This window comes from Pygocentrus nattereri, chromosome 24 (assembly GCF_015220715.1).
Source record: "Pygocentrus nattereri isolate fPygNat1 chromosome 24, fPygNat1.pri, whole genome shotgun sequence".
NCBI classification, from domain to species: Eukaryota; Metazoa; Chordata; class Actinopteri; order Characiformes; family Serrasalmidae; genus Pygocentrus; species Pygocentrus nattereri.
In genome coordinates, this window is record NC_051234.1 from 22,845,241 (window position 1) to 22,866,020 (window position 20,780).

Sequence of the window (20,780 nt, forward strand, 5' to 3'; positions counted from 1 at the left end):
ATTCTTCATTTCAGTCTTGATATGACTAGCATCAGCAATACTCACGTCAAAATGTTCTGTAAAGAGTTGATGTGTTAGAGCAGGCAAAACATGAAAAACAGAAAATCGTACTGGGCTTGAAATTCACTTTCCAACATGAAATGTAGACTTTTATTTTGAAATGAGCTCACCAGCCCCTCTTCAACAGCCTAGTTCATAAGGAACTGACAGCAAGTGCATTGCGTTACGGTTCAGTGAAGTGTCCCGGTTCTCCGTCCGCGATGCTGCGGTTGAAGACGGTCTCTCGGCATGTCTCTGCGGGGATAAGCGAGCCCTCCGTCCGCATGAAGCCCTGCGGCGCTTCGGCTGGGCCGAATGATGTTGTTGTGGTTCACGGATTACGGACTGCAATCGGGAGAGCCAAAAGAGGCTCGTTCAAGGTGCAGTTGGCTGCATGTCTGTATGTCCGTGTGGTCATTTTTCAGATTATTTATAATCTTAGGGATTTTGCCTAATTCTTTTATTTACACATCAAATAGCCCTGTAGTGGCGCTACGCCGCCTGTAGGTGTCTCTGTTTAGTCATTTAATAAACTGTTGTTTTTTCAGTGTAGAATACTGTAAACTTCATTAGCTTAAAGGGAAAAAGTGAAATAAACCGTGACAGTCCAGTTTGTATTTCGGTATGGAACTTATCCCTGTATAGAAACCTGTTTAAAACCGCCCATAGTAGCATAGTAAACAAGTAAACTAAGTAAATAAAAATACAAGAGGAGGTTGAACTTTCACACACTAACTATCCATGACCTGTGTAGCCATTACTTTCTTGTCCTGCATCATTAGCTTATGGATTTAAGTAGGTTTTCCTTTTCTTATCTACAAATTTTAAGCATGAAGTGGTTCTAAATAGAACCGCAAGTTCTGGCTTTGTTTCTTTTAGCATGCTTCAAATGACAAAAGAACCCTCTCTGGTGCTACGTGGAACTTTTTTGCAAAAAACAAACAAAACATATACAACGCATTCTTCTTCAGTCTAAAGAACCATTTCACCACACAAAAAAAATGAAAGCATGAAATGAGTACAGAACTCATTCTTTTACAATAGAACCATTCCCTTAACTAAAGAAACCTGAAACAACCGTTTGAGTGAACAGCAGATGTACCTTTTTAGTGCTGTATGGAACCTTTTTCAAAAAGAGTTTGCATAGAGCTCTATACAGTACAGTATTCTCCCTCAGTCTGAAGAGCTGTTTCACCATGTAAAGAGCCATCTAAGCACAAAATGGTTCTATGTAGAATGCATGGTTCTAAATAGAATCCCTCCTTTTGCTAAAGAACCCTTGAAGAACCATGTTTCTGAAGTGTGTAGGTTAAGCATAAAAGTGTATTTGATCATTGCACCTTCAGTGCAAAATGTCCATTCACAGTGGAGCAAGGGTCAGAACTGTGCAATGGGTCATTCAGCATCCTGCCAAGTGCCGCCATCTGACTCTTGGCTTTTGTGGTTCTTGTGTTCCGCAGGACACAACCCCAGATGAGCTGCTGAGTGCAGTGATGAGTGCAGTCCTGAAGGATGTGGATCTGTCACCAGATAAACTGGGAGATGTTTGTGTCGGTAAGTCACTAAACCACAGCCACCAGTGAGAACTAAATACAGAGAATTAATCTTTGTATAAGGGTGCAGTGGGTGTACTGTACTGTTATTTGGGCACCAGGTTTCAGTACATTTTTGATTAAGAATAAAAAACATGCAAGTCTTCATATCAAAGTGCGTCCCAAAGTACCACAGCATCTAATGAAAACAAACAACCCAAACAATCCATTCTGGCCTTGAGATAAGTTGCATTTTAAATATATACACACACAATGTGAGATGCACCAGGTTTTTTATTTTCTTACTTTCATGGTTGTTTCTTTCAGAAGCATTAAAGTAGTAGAATTGTGTGAACCGTTTAATTTATGACAGTAAATATTATTAATTCTAGAGATGCTCCACACATGGGAATTCTAGGCCAGTGGCCATTTCCGATATTTTCCATGTACATATCTGTTGATGCGGAAGCTGATACATGAGCTATTGTAAAATGTAGAATCATTACAGAGAAATACAACATTTACTTCTTTGGGGTTGCAAATTCAGTGAAATGAACAATATACAGATATTTTAGCACAGCAGTCCAGCATCACATAAAAATTCTGCTCTTCCAGAGTCATAAATAAATACATCAAGAAATATCTGTCCGATGATGTTCAATCCCGACTTCGTTTTGCATCCCTAATGAATTCAAAGTCTATTAGTTTCACAGTGTTTGTTGTTTTGCACCCACCACTTAAAAATGGATATAAATATGCATATAATCACTGTTGGAACATAACTTTGTTTCTCCATGGTTGCAATTTTTTATTGTAAAAAATATTTAAAATATATTAGTATGAAAGATTAAAATATAATTATAAAATATATATTATATATTATTTTTTACACATTTGAATATAATTTTAAAATGCCAACTATATGATGAATAGAACAACAGTCCAAAATTACTCAGAATACATTCTAATTCCATTCATTTACATTGAAAGTTAAGAATTCTTTTGTCCTGACAGCAATGATATTGTAAAACCTCTAAGAGAAGTAAACATCTCACAGGTTTACCTTTTCTCCTTACTGTTATCCTACAGGTAACGTATTACAGCCAGGAGGAGGAGCTCTGGTGGCAAGAATTGCCCAGTTTCTCAGGTCTGATGATTTTCAGTGTTTTTGACTCATTCATAGATGAATTCAGACTGACCACGCTTGGTAAATAACTAATAATTACACTAATAATAACAGCTCTGTTTAACACCTATACACTAAACTGTATCTCTGGCTTTCAGTGGCTTTCCAGAAAAAGTGCCTGTCTACACAGTAAACAGGCAGTGCTCATCCGGATTGCAGGCACTTTTGAACATAGCGGGTAAGAGTTCAGGTTCAAAGGCCAAAAGTAAATAAACAGTCATGTCTGTGTGAGATTTCTATCATGAAGGTAGGCTTTCTCTGCTTCTTTTAAAGGTGGAATCAGGAATGGCTCTTATGATATGGGCCTTGCATGTGGGTTAGTATCTCTTTTGTTTGGATATTTCTAGTTGTTTTAATGTCTAGTTGTGATAATGAATAATTTACTAAATCATTGGTGTAATACTGAATAACGCAGTGTTGACTGCACTTATAAGCCAGATTCAATAGCCAACAGGTATAAACCTCATTAAACTACAGTATCTTATTACTGTTTACATTTAACATGTAATTGAAATGATTACTGCATAAAAGATCCCAAAGAAACTTTCTACGGCTTAAATATGGACCACAGATGTGTCTTTACACAAAGTAGCATTTATTTATGGCCATGTATGGGTAACCAAAGGGCCAATATAGTGAAAAACAGTTCTGAGTGCTTTTTGATTAAGGCGCACATTACAAATATCAGTCTTAAAGGTACAGTAACAAAAGTGGTGAGAGATAAAAATAAAGCTGTACGGTATAAATTATGTTGTTTTTGGTGCATAAACTCACACAAATGTTATAAATGGGAAAAAAGGGAAAAAAAATTAAAATACAAGTATGTAGGATATGAGCTCTTTAATATTGGTACTATATGTGCTTTGTAGCATCTATACTTTTCTGCTTATGCATCTACACATGACAAGTGACTTGCAGGGATTCATGTGCTAAAATGTTGCAGAAAGAAGGTCTACTTGACTAATAACAATGAACAAAAATGCAAAAATAAAACTATTTTCTAGTCATCCTTAACAGCTGGCAGTCCTGAAGTGTTCATGCTGCGTGCTTACAGGGTGGAGAGCATGTCTCTGCGTTCTGTTGGAAATCCGGGGGACATCAGCTCTAGAATGATGGACGTAGAGAAGGCCAGAGACTGTATCATCCCAATGGGGTAATTCCTCTCTGGCACACTTGGGACAGTATGCTTTGAGTGTCCAGTTAGCGCTGAAGGCTAGAGTCACCTGCTGTCGTGTTTTGTATTGTTTTTGCAGAATCACCTCAGAGAATGTAGCAGAGCGGTTTGGCATCAGCAGAGAAAAGCAGGACTCCTTTTCTCTCAGCTCTCAGCAGAAGTACGATCACATTCTGAGCACTTCCCTCAGCCTTTATTCTCCTGATCATGATCATAAAAAGGGTGTAACTCTCAGGCCCCAGAACAATTAGATTAAGTTATTATTTTATTAGAAACGATTCTGTTAGAGATGCACAAATGGAATTGGCCAAAATCGGAATCGTTTTTTGCTCCAAACATGCAATCAGCAATCAACAGATTTATTATGGTGACTTTGGCCGATCTGTGTTGCTCATTGTGCTAAATAGCCAGTCACCTCTAGCTTTGCATGTAGCACTTTATTTATCATTTTAATCATTTTGAAAGAATTTAAAATGCCAGTTTGGCCTATTAAACAGTGAATAATATTTACAGTTCCATTTGGGATAATATAAAGTGCTGAAATATGTCTGCATTTACTTCACACAGTGTGAGCTTTGGGTTTAATCTAATAAAAATCCGCAACCAGCCAAATTGACTGTAAATGCAAAAAGCAATGCTTTTCTACGTTGAAAATACCCTGAGAAATGTATATTGGCCAAGAAATGAGTGCATACATTATTGCATATCGTTATAAGTGATTAGAATGTATTACAGCATTTGAATAACTGTCCCATTGAGTGGTCATCTCCAGACTGATGCACCTCAATTTGAATGCTGCTGCTACTCCAATTTTATTGGAAATAATAGTGTTAATTATTAGATTGATATGTGGACTTTTCCTTTATGTATTTTTCCTCCTGGGTAGGGCGGCTGTGGCTCAGAAACGGGGCCTGTTTCAGCAGGAGATCGTTCCAGTCACCACAAAATTCGTGGATGAGAATGGCGTTGAACGCACCATCACGGTAACCAAGGACGACGGCATCCGGCCGGGCACCACACTGGAGGGTCTGGCCAAACTGCGCCCAGCCTTCAAGGAGGATGGCAGCACCACAGCAGGTGTGCATATAAATGTTTAAAGGGAAATTTTAACAATTTTTTAAAAGTTTTGAATAATTTAATTCAGTCAGTGGTTTGATGTGAAATGTGAAATGGTTCACTGTAGAGAAACTTACTGAATTCTTAACAGTAGTGGTGATGGGAACCAAGGGTTTCTAACTCATAACTCTTATAGCCTTTTTTTATACTACCTAAAACAAACAGTAAACCTATGCGTGTATTTTGAGTTTATATGTAATGCTGATGATGGTATAGTGTAAAATAATGTTTTTACTGAAAATCTGAAATAGTACATTTCATTGGGGCCTTACAATGCCCTACATGTACTTTCCACTATAAATATATTCCAAATAATATATTTGTTTAGGGCAAAAGTATCATACAAATGTCTCATGTATCAGGCAGTATATACTTGACCATTTCGTGTAATAACGTCACGTAAGGGAGCTTAAAGTTTTAAAGGCATGAAGCGCTTCAGACATCACCACTGTGAACAATTCTGACTCAGTTCTGTGTAAGTTTATCTCGAATGGAGCATTTCACATCTGACCACTCTGGAGTACTTTGTTTGTGCTCACCTTTTAATTATACAGACATTTTGAAACATTGCATGGGTTCAGCCCTTCATTGCATGAATTTAGAAATATGAAATAAACTGTGGGAGATACTTAGCATTTCGTTTCCATATGGCAACAGCATGCAACAATGGAACTGCAAGACACAGTGAAAGAAAAATGTATACACGGGCAAAGGACATTCATCATCTAGTCATGGAAAAACGTGCACAACAGCCATAATTGCATAAATGTTTTAAGAATACAAAACAGTAAATAATTATAATGATAAAAATATCAACTTGGACTGTAAAAATGTTGAGGAAATGACAGATTTCAAGGCAGTGTATTCGTTTACTCCCATTATATGCTTTGCAGTTCCATTGTCACGTGCTGGTGCCTTAAGGCAACAGTTACATTTTGTTTTCTTAAAAACCCATAGCATCTAAACAAGCTGGAACAAGAAATCCCACAAATTATATACAAAAAGACATGTTGCAACAGAAAGGTATTTTACCAGAAAAAAAAGATTGTTTGGTACAGTGTTAATAGCTTCAGTTGCCCAAATACCCATCCAGTATCAGATGTGCATTATTATTGTTGATGTATTGGTAGTTTGTTTAGCAGAATAATGCATATTTGCTTGTGTGTTTGGACCAATTAAAGATCAGTAATGTGCTTGTAGGTAATGCCAGTCAGGTCAGTGATGGAGCAGCAGCTGTTCTGGTGGGCCGCCGATCTGCAGTGGAGGCTCTTGGTCTGCCTGTGCTTGGGGTCCTGAGATCCAGTGCTGTGGTGGGCGTACCCCCAGATGTGATGGGTATCGGCCCTGCCTACGCAATTCCAGCAGCCCTTGAGCAAGCAGGTAGGGTGGCACACTGCTGCTTCCCGTAGTGCTGCATCACTTGGCCAAAGGCAATGAAATGTTTTGCTTTACCTTTTTAGCTTGGAATCTTGATGTTATAGACTATGTCCTGTATAGAGCAACAACTAACAATTGTATCTCTCTTTTTTTTTTCTTATAGGTTTGACTGTTGATGATATTGATGTCTTTGAGATCAATGAGGCCTTTGCTAGTCAGGTGGGTTGGAAATAGTCAGGCCTATACAGAGCTGTTCAGCCACATCTTTATCATCACCAAAACATACATACATATTTTTTTACTGTAGGCAGTATACTGTGTTGAGAAACTTGGCATTCCACTAAACAAAGTGAACCCCAATGGTGGTGCCATCGCTCTGGGACATCCGCTGGGCTGCACAGGAGCCCGCCAGGTTGTGACCCTGCTCAACGAGCTCAAACGTAGGCGAAAGAGGTGAATACATTGCTCTGGCTTTATAACTAAACCATTTAATGGGTCTACCAGTTAAGCAGTCTTGGTATGTGGAGTCTAGACGCATTAAGAAGAAAGACTGCAAAGAAGATAAAATTTCTTAAGACATTCTTTATGGGTGCCAATAATTTTGTTATGTTTTTTTTAAAGACTACACTGTTCTTAAAATAAAACAACATTCATGTAGAAATTGTTACTGGATAAATGCTAAGCTCTTACTCAAAAACCTTTTGAAGAACATTTTAAATCAGGTTCTTGAAGGATGCCAATAATTCCAAAGTTGACTGTAGGATAATTTATAAAAAGTTGTTGAAAGAACAAGCACAGCAGGTTCTCAATCGTGGAGAATAACCATCTTCCTGCGTAAAGAACCACTCAAGTGGTTCACTCGCAACCACTGTTTTTACTAAAGAACTCTTGAACTGAGCCCCCCTTTTTAAGAGCATGTAACACTATTTTCAGATAAAAAATGTAGAATAATTTATGTTTATTCATTGTCTGAAGTAAATATCTGGTTTGTTATTTCAGAGCGTATGGTGTGGTGTCCATGTGCATTGGAACTGGGATGGGAGCAGCTGCAGTGTTTGAGTATCCTGGACAGTGAGGAAGATTACAGGATTAGAGCTTCTGATGAAGCACACTGATTCTGTCGTGATCAAGATGAACCTGCAGATAATGATCGACTCTAATTCAACACTAATATAAGGGTAAAGATTCTCTTCAGAGAATACCACTGTAGACTGAATCAAGGATTTATCTAAATCAAAGAGTAGGTAAAGCTTAAGAAACTTTTAGAAAAAGGTAGTTGAAGCCTGTGGTGCTTCGGCTCATTTGTAGACGTTAATCTGAGCGTGCCTTGTTTTTTTTTATAAAAACTAGTCACAGAGATCGGAAAATTTCTTCACCATAAAGTTTCAGTATACTGCTGAGGTGCTGAAACTTGCTGAGCCTGTTTGCTGATACATTTCATCATCGTTTTCCTGTGGCCTCAAATTTCATTTTTGCACATGATCCTGCAATTACTCAGTTTGTGATTTTAAATAAGCAAGGAAGTTCTCACAGGAGACAGATTGGCCCACAGGTTCCTAGCCCTGGTCCTGGAGTATTCCCAGCCCTGCACATTTTCGTGTTTTCCCTGCTTCAACGCCCTTAAAGTCATAATGAACACATTAGTTGGATCAGGTGTGTTAAAAGCAGGGGAAACATTAAAATGTGCAGGACATGGGGTCCTCCAGGACCAGGGTTGGGAACCACCACATAATCCAATATAAAAAGTACAAAAATCTGACACTTTACCTACTAGCCCTGAAACAGCACCAAAGCCTGTTGTGCTACACAGTGAACAGAACACTGAATAAAATGGGAGTTTATTTGTAGACGTATGTAAAAAGATTCCATTTCCGAGTTTAGATTGTGCCTCCAACCTATGGTGATAGTATGAGAGAGGAAGACTGGTTGAGGTAGGGAAGAGAACTTGGGATGGAGTTCTGGGTGGCATCTGCTTGGAGTTAAAAAGGCCAAGGACTCCTTCTGGATGGTGGCATCACTGACAGATAGGAAGATAGGACTAAGGAACAAGCAGGAGATGGGGTGGTGGGAATTGTGAAAACCTTACATGAAATGGAAGGCTGATATGGGAATTTATTGGGCTTTAGTCTGGAAGGTGGTGGGGTTTCACACATGATTGTCTCACCATATTTCAGCTTTTCCATTAAAAGTGCTCATGATTCTAGGCTTTTCTGTTATTATAAAAGTTAAAGTACAATGATCCAAACAGTGCAAATTCCGAGTTTGGACTAAGGAATTGTTGATATGAAGCTAGCATAACAATGATCTGTTCATATCTCTGTTTTTGTTTTTACATCATGTCTCCTTTGATCTGTACTTTGATCAGGCTTCTCTTGAAGAGAGCTGTTTTTTTATGATTATGGAAAGTTAAACAGCCAAATGCCTTTTTTCTACAGCTCTTAGTGTGTTTAGCCTTTTATTTGTCACATAAAAAGAAAAAAAAATCTTTTTACAAATGACAATGATGTATTTTAATTACACAAATAAATAACAATAAAAATGAAATCCAGTGTTTTCTTAGCTGTCTGGTGTCATGGATACGTATCTCTCATCGAAGGATCCTCTCCCCTGAACCTGCAGAGCAAGGGGGGGCTCTCCCAGAATGCCCTGCACAGTGACTATACCCTGGAATGAACTCTGGTCACTGTGAAAGACAAACACTATTAGCAGATCTTTTCTACACAGGTTAAAGTTGGACAAGGGATTAGCGATGTTCCTCCTGGACAGGTCTGTAATGATACATATACTGACTTTACAAAATAAATCAAGTAGATAAATCTTTATCACTGACATTACATATAGATATGTATATAATACTGCATCAGACTCCAGTGTAGGTAACAAAGCAAACCCGTTCTACCCTTATTGCTAATGTAGAGGTTATATTTGCTTCATTACAAAGAGAAACAGGACACTTTTGACCATTCTTGAGCAGAAAACCGTTTTGAACCAAATGCCATGTGTTTATAAGCTTGTAACTTTGCAGTCCCCTTGGACAAAAGAGACACGGGATGCCCACTCTTGCCAAACATCAGTGCTATACAAGGAAAGGCGTTGGAGTGTACTTAGATAATTAGAGGAAACATCTCATCATAATTTACCAAGTAGAATAAATCAACACTTTGTGTTTTAGCCAAGTTCCAGAAAGCAAGCATTGCCACCCTAAGATAAATAACCCGATAGCTGTAGTATTCACTGTTATTAACATCTTCTGAAACTGTATCATCAGCTACAGTGTGCTGTATTGAGATGTAGGCTATGTCGAGTATTTTGCATATTGGCATAATGCCATACTTTTATCATCTATATCTAAATATGAAGTGCTTTGTGTTGATGGGTGGGAACGGGAGGCGGATCCAAAGAGTAAAAAGATCTGTCCAGTATAGTTGTTCACCTGCTTCACCCCTAGAGGTTTGCGTATCTTCAATTTTGACTCATGCACCTTTAATAATATAGGACAGGTACCTGGCCATGAAGCTGATCTCCAGTGTTTGTCTACAGGAGGAGACAGGATATTCCAGTGGCTTTAAAAGCCCACACTCTGGACTAACTCTGAAAACTTCACTCTGCTCCTCAGCCTCTACACAACAACAACAATAACAATCAAGTTAACTTCTACAAAGCTTGGATAAACTTAAAATATTGAATACATAGAATTTGACTTTCTATAAAAGTTGCGTTGTTGCATTTCTTTGCGTACCCATAAATGCAGTCCAGTAGCTGCTGGAGCCCCCATGGTTGTAGATGTGCACTTCTTTGACCCTGGTCTGACCAACAAAGCAGGTGCCGAAGTCTATGCTGTCACAGGAAAGGTGCAGCGTGGGTAGTGACAGGTGGGCACATAAGGGTATAGTCTAAAAACAGTCAGAACATTGATTTAGATCTTTAAGCATGACAAATGAGACCTGACTTGTCATTTTAACAGAATGTTTGTGGTGGGTAGGTTTAGGGCAGATAACTACGGTTTGTAGACACCTGCTCATCCAGCATTTCTTCTGAAATCAGTATTATTAATAGGAATAATTTGTACCTCTTTGCTTCAACAACAGCCTCTACTCTTCTGGGAAGGCTTACACTAGATGTTGGAATATTGCTGTGAGGATATAATAGCATTCATCCACATGAGCTTTAGTGAGGTCAGGTAGTGAAGTTTTCTCCAGAGAATGTTGTTCCACTGCTCCACAGCCCAATACTATGTGGACTCCAGCTAACGCTTTGGACCAGGCATGATACACTCAGGCTCATATACAGCAGTGCCACAGAATCCCTATCTATCAGAATGCTTTTCTATGAATATTGAACAAGCGTGTGTGTGATCACCTGTGTCCGCAACCAGTGCACTTAAACCAGCTCAAATGACTAATTTTAAGTTTTTTGAGACAAATACTGTACAATACATAATCGCATACAATATCACAAAATATACATATGGTATGACCATTATGTAATCTAAAGAATTAATGAATAAGGCTGCATTACCTGCACAGTATTGTTGCTATACTGGATGGTGAGACTCTGCTCAAAGCGTAGTCTCTTTTCTCCTCTCTCGCTACGCAGCTCCATCACAGAGGGCGGGACTTCCTCACATGGCTGACTCGGACAGGTCAGGAGGGATGCTGTAAGGTGAAAGGCCACCTTTACCTGCCAAAACGATCATACCAGAGCATTTAATCACTTATTTAGGCTTTATTTAGGGCTGATAAAACCATGGTGCTGGAGTGCATGTATGTGCAGACAGAGGGTTCTAACATTTCCAATCTGATTTTTGCAAAATTCTTCATATGACAGAATTATTGATTAGGGACTTTCAGCGTAGATATTTTTCCAGTTTTGTACAGATTCACCTTTTGATCTTCGCATTCTAAGCTGCAGACCTTGAACAAATAAGTCAAAATAACAGACAAGCTGTACAATTTCTGACATAACTTGTGAATCTATTATTTAACTGTCAGTAAGAAAATGTGATTTTAGGTCTTATTGTGCACTGTAACGCCACCCGAAGGCCAATCTGGGTCACATTTTGCATGCCTGAATCTGAATACATTTGAAATTTTAGATGTTTTGAGGCTTGGTAATTAGTAATTTAATTCAGAATTGCATTGGCCACAATTATTAATTAATATGTGGCAACTATGTGGACAAAAAAGTCAGCATTTTTAAAAATTACTTACCTCTAGATGCCTTACATGATTTCATGACCAAATTTGAAACAATTGGCTAAATATCTTAAGATTAGTTTAAACTGGGCTGTTTTTAAAATAAGAAACATTTTATAAAAACACTTGTAATTGCTAACTTGTATTAATTAGGTTCACTAATGAATGAATAGCATCAGGTCCTTAAATGAAATAATGCATGAGATATGGAAAAGTGAGTAGTGTCTCCTAATGGTCAATTCTTTTAAAAACTTCATAGGGTAATCCTACAGACACGCTATTATAATATCATGATGATTGGTCAATGTTGAGTCTTTTAAATGCCGGCTGAAAGCTGATTGGCTGATGATAGCCACAGCTTTCTAATTATCAGTTTATCTGTAAAAACTCAAAGATGCAACATGCTGAGATGCAACATGCAACTTAGCTTTTACAGCACATGGTTGCCATTTTTACAAATTGATTTGATATTATTATTGAATTATTGAGTTTCTAGGTCTTGTGGATAAATTGATGCCATAAATCATACCATTCATAAAGCCTGGATGAAAAACCTAGGATGAGCTCACAAAAGCAGCTTTTGCAAAAAATTCAAAATAGCTCCAGGGGAGGGACTTTCAAGCTTTTAATAAATGTTGGTATAGTATGAGGCAAGAAATCAGCAGCACCCAGAATGATGTCTGTAAGCCTCACAGTATAGGAGGTATGGGCCCCTTCAGGCCAATTGGGCTTATGTCATGTGTCTGTGTAGCAGGAGGAACTACTACCTACTGACCACCATTTCATGTCTGTAGGTCTTCGTTTTATGTCAGAAAAATAATGTATATGAATGAGCGAAATAAAAAAAACCCACAGGGATCCAGCACCTTCACCACCCCTAAAATCCTGAAATCCATTCATCGCAGGCAGCTCTAATAAGAGGTGACCAGTATGTGACTGTTCAGCTGATTTAATGATTTATCTTCTGTTTTAGGCATTTGTGATTAACAGGATTGGCCTAAAGAATTAATTGACATCTTTTTGTTTAAAATATATAGTACTGTGTGAATGTCTTTGAAAGAGAGGAGAAAATCAAGCTCCACTCTTGCTTCATGTGTTTCAATCCATCCTTCCACTGTGAGAAGACATCATGATTTCAGCTTGCTTCCTGATTTTCCTGAAGTGTTTTTGCACAGTACTGTAGCTACACTTGGGTGTGGCCATTTTGCTTAATGTGAGACACAATATCAGTGGCTTGCATGCACATTTTTCTGAAGTCAAAAAATCACACACTCAAAGACACATTTAAAAATGTCAAAATAATGGCAGTTTAACAGTTTTTTCCCAACTGAGTGAGCTAGCCAAGATGTGAGCTGGCTGTGCAGCTTATTCAGAAAAATGAAAACCAAATGAAGTTTTATTCTTATTTAAAAGATGAGTGCATACTGCCTTTTTCTTTTTTAAGGAAAAAGTATGTTTCTCAATAAAAACATATTGATCAGAATACGCAATTAAGGAAACACCAGAGTAAGTTTGGACATTTGCCTCTATTTGAATAACTACAGACCTGCATGCTGTGTTTGGGCTGCAGCAGCCGTGCTGGCCGGCTCTCTGTGGACACTGGCTGGCCGTGTATGAGTGATGGGGTATGTGAGCTGGCTGTGCGGTGGTGTTGACAACCAGGCCTCAGCACAGAGAATGGCTGCGGGACGCTCAGTCTGAAACCCAAAGGCATGTCCGTGCTGTTGCTCAGCTGCAGCGTTCGCACCACCAAATACTCCTACAACAAGTCAGGAATGATTTCCATTTATTAGATCACTGAAAGGAACTGGCAGCCAGTTTTGGATATGTATAAAGGAATTTTGTGGCACCTGTATAAGTGTGTCACCACTGAGTAAATCACTGGCAGCAGCACTGAACTCCAGAGTGTCTTCGTCGTCCTCCATCTGGACCATCAGACTGCACATGGAGACATCCACAGACCAAAACAAGAGCATCTCACATTCCATACCTAATAAATGATCCGTGTCACTCATTGCCATCTAACAGCTGTGATATGTGTATCTGCATCAGCCACAAAATGTTCCTTTATGTACCTTTTGCTCAATCTTCTATGTTGCTACTGTAATCTTCCAATTTACTTTGGAATAAATAGTTTTAATTAATCTGTCTTCTTGACCATTATCCATCTTTTTTTTTTTATTTTCTCCCAAAGTTAGTTGCCAATTCCTGCTTCCTATCCAGCTCTGACCTTCTGCATAATAAAGACTCATTTGGGTGGGTGACGTTTATGTCCCTCCTCCACCTGTAATGAGTCATTGCATCTTTTCTAAGCTGCTGATTGCACCATATTGCAGATCAGCTGAACGTACTTGGAAGTGACATCCTCACTAGCAGCTCGATTCTGTCTACAAGACATAACAGATGCCACGATTGGCTAGAATTGTTGTTTACAGACAGAGAGACAGGGATTAGCCATGTTCCAGCTAATTGTGCTCTAATAGGCTCCACAGATGGCTGTGGCATTTGCAAACTTTGGTCCAAGTGTTACAATGCAATCATCTTTTTTCCTACATTATTAAAGGAATGGTTCACTGAAAAATTTTAATTACCCAGTTTTTTTTACTTTGCCCAGGTGTAGTCGATTGGCCAAGACATGTCTGGTGTCCAAATTATGCTTTTCGCATTTGGAACTGGAGCAGCAAGGCTAACATTGCTAAAAAACACTATAAATTAATAGTATCCCAAATAGCCCAAATTATTTCAGTTAAAATACCTCCCCAAAAATTGTTTTAACCCACTCAAACCACATCAAGGTGTTCAGCACGGTTGAGCACATTTGTTGATGTGAATTAAGACACAGCATGACTTATGAACTTGTGGAATATAAAAATGAACAAAACTGCAGGCATGCACTTTAGACACTAGAATCTGTATGACAATTCACCTCAGGAGTAGGAATGCTGATCTACAAACTGTTTTTTTGACAAGGACCCATAAATAAGAATCTGATCTAAAATAAGCCTATAAGATCACAATAAGTCATACTGTGCTCTAAACCACATCAGCAATCCTGCATGACCTTGATGAAGACTAAAAGAAAGAAGTTTAGAGAAGTTTTGAGGATGTATTTTTACAGAAAGAATTTGGGCTATTCAGGTTACTCTTAAATTCTAGTGTTAGCAAATTTAGCCTTGTAGCTCCAGTTCTAAACTAAAGAAGCAAAATTTGTATTAAAAACTTTTATTAACTGATTGGCTAAATCTGGGGTACTTGGAAAATAGAGTAAATTAGATTTTTCACCAAACTATTCTTTTACCATGGACTTTATCCTATTTAATCACATATCTAAATATGTAATATTTAGCAGAGTGTCTACTTAATATGAAAATGTTTACAGCAGATGTGTGATGTAGCTACATCTTGGTTATGTAACATGAGATTGTCTTAACCTCACACTTCATATATGGATTAAAAAGAGAACTTTAAAAATGCAATATATATATATAAATGTTATATGTTTAACAGACATTTGTGAAGCACATATTAATGTACATGTCAATGACTCACATGGCTGACTTAACAAACGCTTGCAGGTCCAGTCTCAGAGGTTTCAGCTCATAACCCTGAGCTCTGGTCACTTTATCCTGAAGGCCCTGGACAACAGCAACAGTCATCTTCACATCAAGAGATCTGTCTTTCTCCATTATGTATAAAAAAGCATAAGGGGAACTGAAATACCTTTGAGTCCAGTGACATATAGCCTAGAGCATAACCCACACATGTGTGGTCACTGGTTTGATCTGACAATGTAAGAGGGGTAAAAGATACATGGATGGTGCTGCTGCCCCCTGCTGGAACCACCTGGACTCACAGGAAATTAACATTTTGTTGTAGCCATAAGAAACACTCGTTTTTTACACCATATTATTAATGAGTCATGAATAAAAAACAGTCTAAAATACAGTGTGCGAGTCGCCCTGTAAAACCTTACATAATCATTTCAAAGTCAGAGGTGTCGGGTTAGATTTTGCAGGAGTTTTTTGGACTAAATCATGCATCTTGTACACAGGATTAAAAAGAAGGCCTGGCCTGATGAAAAAAACATACTGATGAAGATATGATGGCAATAGAAGATCATTCACTTACATCTTCCAAAGTCATGTTGTTCACCGTTCTTTCCATTTAAATTCTATATATAAATTCTCTTTTAACCTGCAATTACACATTTCAACAAGAGAGGTCTCCACATCCCCAGATATTACAATAAGTAGTAAAATAAAGCTGTCCAATGGTATTTTTGGACCTGTCAATGATTGGATCTTCAAAGAATCATTACTGTAAATGCAGTGCAAGTGTGAAGAATGTTTTTTAAAGTTTAGAGAACCTCCACATAATGTAAACGTTCTATGCCACTTAAAGACTCTTTCTGGAGCATTTAGGTACGTTTATGTTCAAAAGTGTATATTGTAATATATAATACAGTTATAATTTTGAACATTTAAGTGTTATATCACTGATGCTAGAAGGTGGAGGATGAAACACCACACAAATAAACATAGATTCTACAGCACGTTCTTCCGAAAATACGTACAATCTGCTGTGGAGTGATGCAGTATGGGTAGTCTGCAGCATTTCCTTCATGCGGCTGGATAAACACAGAAAACAGCTTTCTTGCTAGAGCTTCTCTCTCTTCTTCATCACAGGTCTCTTCCACAAATTCCTGCGGAACATCAAGAAAAAAGACAAAAGTTAAACCATGATCAGCTAAGAGATCCACTGAGATTACACTATTAGGAGTTGACATGAATTTGATACTGGACACCTTTAACATACTATCAACATCACTCTCATAACAAAACCCCATATTAGCAGAAAATAGAGAAGGAATTAAAACCATCTTAAAGGGGCATTCTGGCCTAAAACTACAGTTTAGTATTTTATTTATCATGTAGTACAGCATTATATTCCTCACAGGTTGACAGAATTCAGGATTTTATACCACTTGTACATATTTCTTCAATCAATTTTCTCTCATTACAATACCCAGCATGCATTTTTCAAAAACTTTATTGTAAAGCCATTGGGAATCCCTGAGGCATCAACCAATCTGACTGCTAACCTAGCTACTGAGCTATGGGTTAATAAAATACAACCATTAGTTTTATTCACCTTCATTGCTGAATGAGATCACTAACAAAACTTCTGTCTTCATTCAACAAATCACAGACACAAGAGACAAGCTGTTAACCTTTTCAGTCACAGAACAGAAGCAAAAATCAAGTAAGGTATCTAGACAGGCAGCTACCTTGCTAACTTGAGCTTTTATGTTTCGTCTCCTTATCTGGTGTCATTTCTGTCATTTAAGTAATCAGTTCTCTCCACTGAAACGATGATATGATGACTGTTATTACAGTTATATGGCTGCAATAAGACATTCGGCTTATTAGTAGTCACGTAAGTTTTCTTGTTTCTTCTGAATAATTCTGGACAATCTTTATTGGCCAGTTCATCATGAAATGAAGCTGACATTTTCCAAATATCCATCCATCCATCCATTTTCTAAGCCACTTCTCCCTCAGGGTCGCGGGGGGTGGTGCTGGAGCCTATCCCAGCAATCATCAGGCGGAAGGTAGGATACACCATGGACAGGTCGCCAGTCCATCGCAGGGCAGACAGACAGACAGACACAGACAGTCACTCACACCTAGGGGCAATGCAGCATGTCCAATTGGCCTGACTGCATGTCTTTGGACTGTGGGAGTAAACTGGAGAACCCGGAGGAAACCCACGCATACATGGGGAGAACATGCAAACTCCACACAGAGAGGACCCCGGTCACCCCGGTTTGAGGGAATTGAACCCAGGCCCTCCTCACTGTGAGGCGACAGCGCTACCCACCACGCCACGTCAGAGTGGTTTGATGAACCAGGCCAGCCATTTTATTTACAATCGAAACCAGTCAATGTACATGTGTTCTGAGATTTAATATGCAATGTTGATTATGGTAAAATAGTAGCAAATAGGGTAAACAACACCCTGCATATGCCAAAACCTTCTCAAAATTATGAAAAATGTTAATAACCATGTTGTGCAAAGACCTCCTGTGAGGGAACTTTTAGACGCTCTAAACTCTTCAGACGCCTGGTTCCCATCAGCACCACTGTGAACAGTTCTGACTCAATAAGTTTGTCTAGAATGGTGCATTTCACACCAAACCACCCTGAATGACTTTGTTGTCATCTTAACCACGTTAATTATGCAGTAATTAAAAAAAAATCGAACTCCCTTTTAAGCAGTAAGATGTGCAAATGCATGAGGTCACATTTGCAATCGAAAGAGAATGTCAACCGTGTGACATGCCCATGGGCGTAAACATGTCGGAGAGATAACTATGAGTCACAGTACGATGCTTCAAGCAAACATAACGTTTAAAGAAACTTGCACATCCACATAAACGATCTGCTTACTGAGCTGCCTGATTTGGTTCTCAGAGAGGAGCTGGCTCTATCTGTGCTGGGGGAGTGGCTTTGACACCAAGGGGGCGGAAACACAACACTAGAGTCGAGCCCCCCAACAACTTCGTTGCCATCTGCATCCTTCAGAGGAAAAGGTTCACCGTATGCCACTATCAAATCAATCAACTTCCTGTCCCCAGTCTCCTTGTTGTAGGTCAGCCAGTCCATACGAATATCTAACAGGGAGGAAAAAGTCACAGAGATTCCTTAATAAATACAATTCCCATGTAAAAGATGACAAGTAACAAAACACTGCAAACAAGCAGAGAATTAAGTGCACAAAACTGATAACAAAGCAGCCTGAAGAAATCTGATGCACTGTAATCTTAGGAATTTTAGATTTGTTCCTACTGTATGGGCTGCTGTTATTCAAACGCAGAGACCTGGACACTGTATCTCCTCCAGAAACATGAGTTCCAAACCTGCAAGATCAACGTCGTATTAAAAATAAATAAATAAATTATACATGATATTTATAGTGCAGTGCACAGAACATACAGAATACAACCAAGACAACACAGCAATGGTGGACAGTAATGAAGTAAATGTAATTTGTTACTGTACTTTTTTGTGTATCTGTACTTTACTGAAGTTTTTCCATTTTGGGTGACTTTTTAGTTTCACTCCACTACATTTGAAGTTCAAATATCTTGCTTTTTACTCCACGACATTATGTTAAATCTGTTGCTCCTTTTGGTTTATGTGTGTATAAAAACATAACATGTCAAAAAGAAAGAAGCGTAAAGGAAGAACACCAATCAGGGCACAGCAGCACTTTGTTTTGCTTGTTTTGACCTGTTGGACATCCCGACTCAGTGCAAGCGCACAGTTCAACGTCAGTGAGCAGCGTAACATTCTGGAAGTGTCTATTCCAACATAAATGATGAACTAACCTAACTTTGTGCAAATAGACCACACTTTAGAAATATGTACACATATGCAGTTGTGACTGGCGTCTGTCTTTTTTATACATTTTTTATACATTTATATTTAAACACTGTTTCATTTATAGTTGTAATGCAGGGGAGTGAGGAGGCGGACGCACGTGCTGAGATAAGCGACTTTTATTATGGGCAAATCCAGGGTCATGGTCAAGACGGTCCAGGTTCAAATAGCCAACACGAACAGAATGATAGTTAGACATGACGAACAGAAACATGGAATCCAAACAATGCCAAAACGTCAAACTGCAAACAGTACATACAATCACCACATCAAACATCAAACAGTACATCCAATACATACATCCAACAAAGACCAGCAAACTCACAGGGAAAAACACAGGGCTTTAATACAACAGGGTTAATGATTGTTCACAAGACACAGGTGGAACAAATCAGGGGCGGAGTCAAGAAAACAAGGGGGCCAGACTGGGAGAAAACCAGACAAAGAAGCACATGGACATGTAAACAGATGCACATTCAAGACCAAAACACAAAGCACATGGAGGAGTGGGAGGAGCCAATCGTGACAATAGAAAAATTTGTTTTGGCTAGTTTATGTTTATGAACAGAGACCTACAGATGCAATACAGTAAAGGAAACTCATTTGTGATCCTCAGTTCAAAGCAGGTTTTTATTAAACTTAAACTTGTAACTAAGTTGCAAATAAATTTTATTTATGGCATTTGGCTGAAGCTCTTATCCAGAGTGACTTACAGCTTGATCATTTTACACAGTTAGGCAAAGGTAATGTTAGGAGTCTTACCCAAGGACTCTTATTGGTATAGTGTAGGGTGTTTACCCAGGCAGGAGATTTAACCCTAGTCTACAGCATAGAAGGCAAAGGTGTTAACCACTACATTGCACCAAACTTAACCTAAAATCTTAAACTGAAACTTTGCTTGTTTGCGAGAAGTTATTTTAGAGCCACTCGGTTCTACCTAATGGAAATTGTTTGCCTTCGTTGTTTTGTGCTTATGATCATTTTTATAGGTTAGTGACAGACTCATTAATGACATTCTTTTAAAAAGACTGGTTTATCAACAGTGACACTGGAGTATTTTCACCTAAAATGAGTTAATGAACAAGAGCCTTATTACAAAAATGGTAATAGGACATTAGAGCCATAATTAATCTTTAAGTACTTTTACTCAAGTGGAGGTCTAAAGGAAGGAACTTCTACTTTTACTAGAGCAATATTTTACCTTGGGTATCTCTACTTTAACTCAAGTACATGGTTTGTGTACTGCGCCCACCACTGCAACACAGTAACAGAGAAACAGGCAACACTAGAGAGGACACAGAGAAGACCTAATGAAGGAGTAATTCAGGTTGAAGGTGAAAGAATATATGTGTCAAGATTAGGTGTGAATATGAGGTGAGAATCAGACTGCCAGACTTGCAAAGGGACCAAGTTCTAGAGACAAGGAGCAAATCTAAAAAAACGCTCGCTCACTGAAGCTACGGACTTGGAAGAAATGATGCCCAGCTTAAGAAGACCTGAGAGTATGAGTGTGTTTGTAGAGAAGAAGATCAAACAAAGAAGGAGAAGTAAGACTGTCAAGAGCTTTGTATGTGAGAAGGAGAATTTTAAAATGTATGTGGTGCTATTTGGGGAGCCAGAGAAGATTCTGGAAAATGGGCGGGTGTAATGTGAAGGTGTGACTGGGCATGAGTGAGGAGACCAGCAGCAGTGTTCTGGACCATCTGGACCTTGTGAAAG

At 38.7% G+C, this 20,780-nt stretch overlaps 2 protein-coding genes across 3 annotated transcripts in view; one reads left to right on the forward strand and one right to left on the reverse strand.

The window, feature by feature from the left end:
- Positions 1-183: 183 nt before the first annotated feature.
- On the forward strand, positions 184-8,627 carry acaa1 (acetyl-CoA acyltransferase 1). The gene is made up of 12 exons (XM_017717639.2): positions 184-419; positions 1,500-1,593; positions 2,661-2,718; positions 2,856-2,935; positions 3,031-3,073; positions 3,812-3,910; positions 4,011-4,091; positions 4,818-5,008; positions 6,248-6,427; positions 6,588-6,643; positions 6,732-6,877; positions 7,424-8,627. The coding sequence occupies exons 1-12, from the start codon at positions 261-263 to the stop codon at positions 7,497-7,499; spliced, it is 1,263 nt and encodes a 420-aa protein (XP_017573128.1). The 5' UTR covers positions 184-260; the 3' UTR covers positions 7,500-8,627.
- A 131-nt stretch (positions 8,628-8,758) lies between these two features.
- dlec1 (DLEC1 cilia and flagella associated protein) overlaps positions 8,759-20,780 on the reverse strand; it is a 36,060-nt gene continuing 24,038 nt past the window's right edge. For both annotated transcript variants that reach the window (XM_037534169.1, XM_017717652.2), the window contains exons 28-38: positions 18,468-18,538; positions 18,069-18,292; positions 16,193-16,321; positions 15,340-15,462; positions 15,169-15,254; positions 13,470-13,557; positions 13,166-13,378; positions 10,943-11,104; positions 10,164-10,317; positions 9,929-10,043; positions 8,759-9,107 (exon numbers count right to left, since the gene is read on the reverse strand). In XM_037534169.1, the coding sequence (XP_037390066.1) occupies positions 8,981-9,107; positions 9,929-10,043; positions 10,164-10,317; positions 10,943-11,104; positions 13,166-13,378; positions 13,470-13,557; positions 15,169-15,254; positions 15,340-15,462; positions 16,193-16,321; positions 18,069-18,292; positions 18,468-18,538 (1,492 nt within the window). In that variant the 3' untranslated portion in view covers positions 8,759-8,980. The remainder of the gene's footprint in view (positions 9,108-9,928; positions 10,044-10,163; positions 10,318-10,942; positions 11,105-13,165; positions 13,379-13,469; positions 13,558-15,168; positions 15,255-15,339; positions 15,463-16,192; positions 16,322-18,068; positions 18,293-18,467; positions 18,539-20,780) is intronic.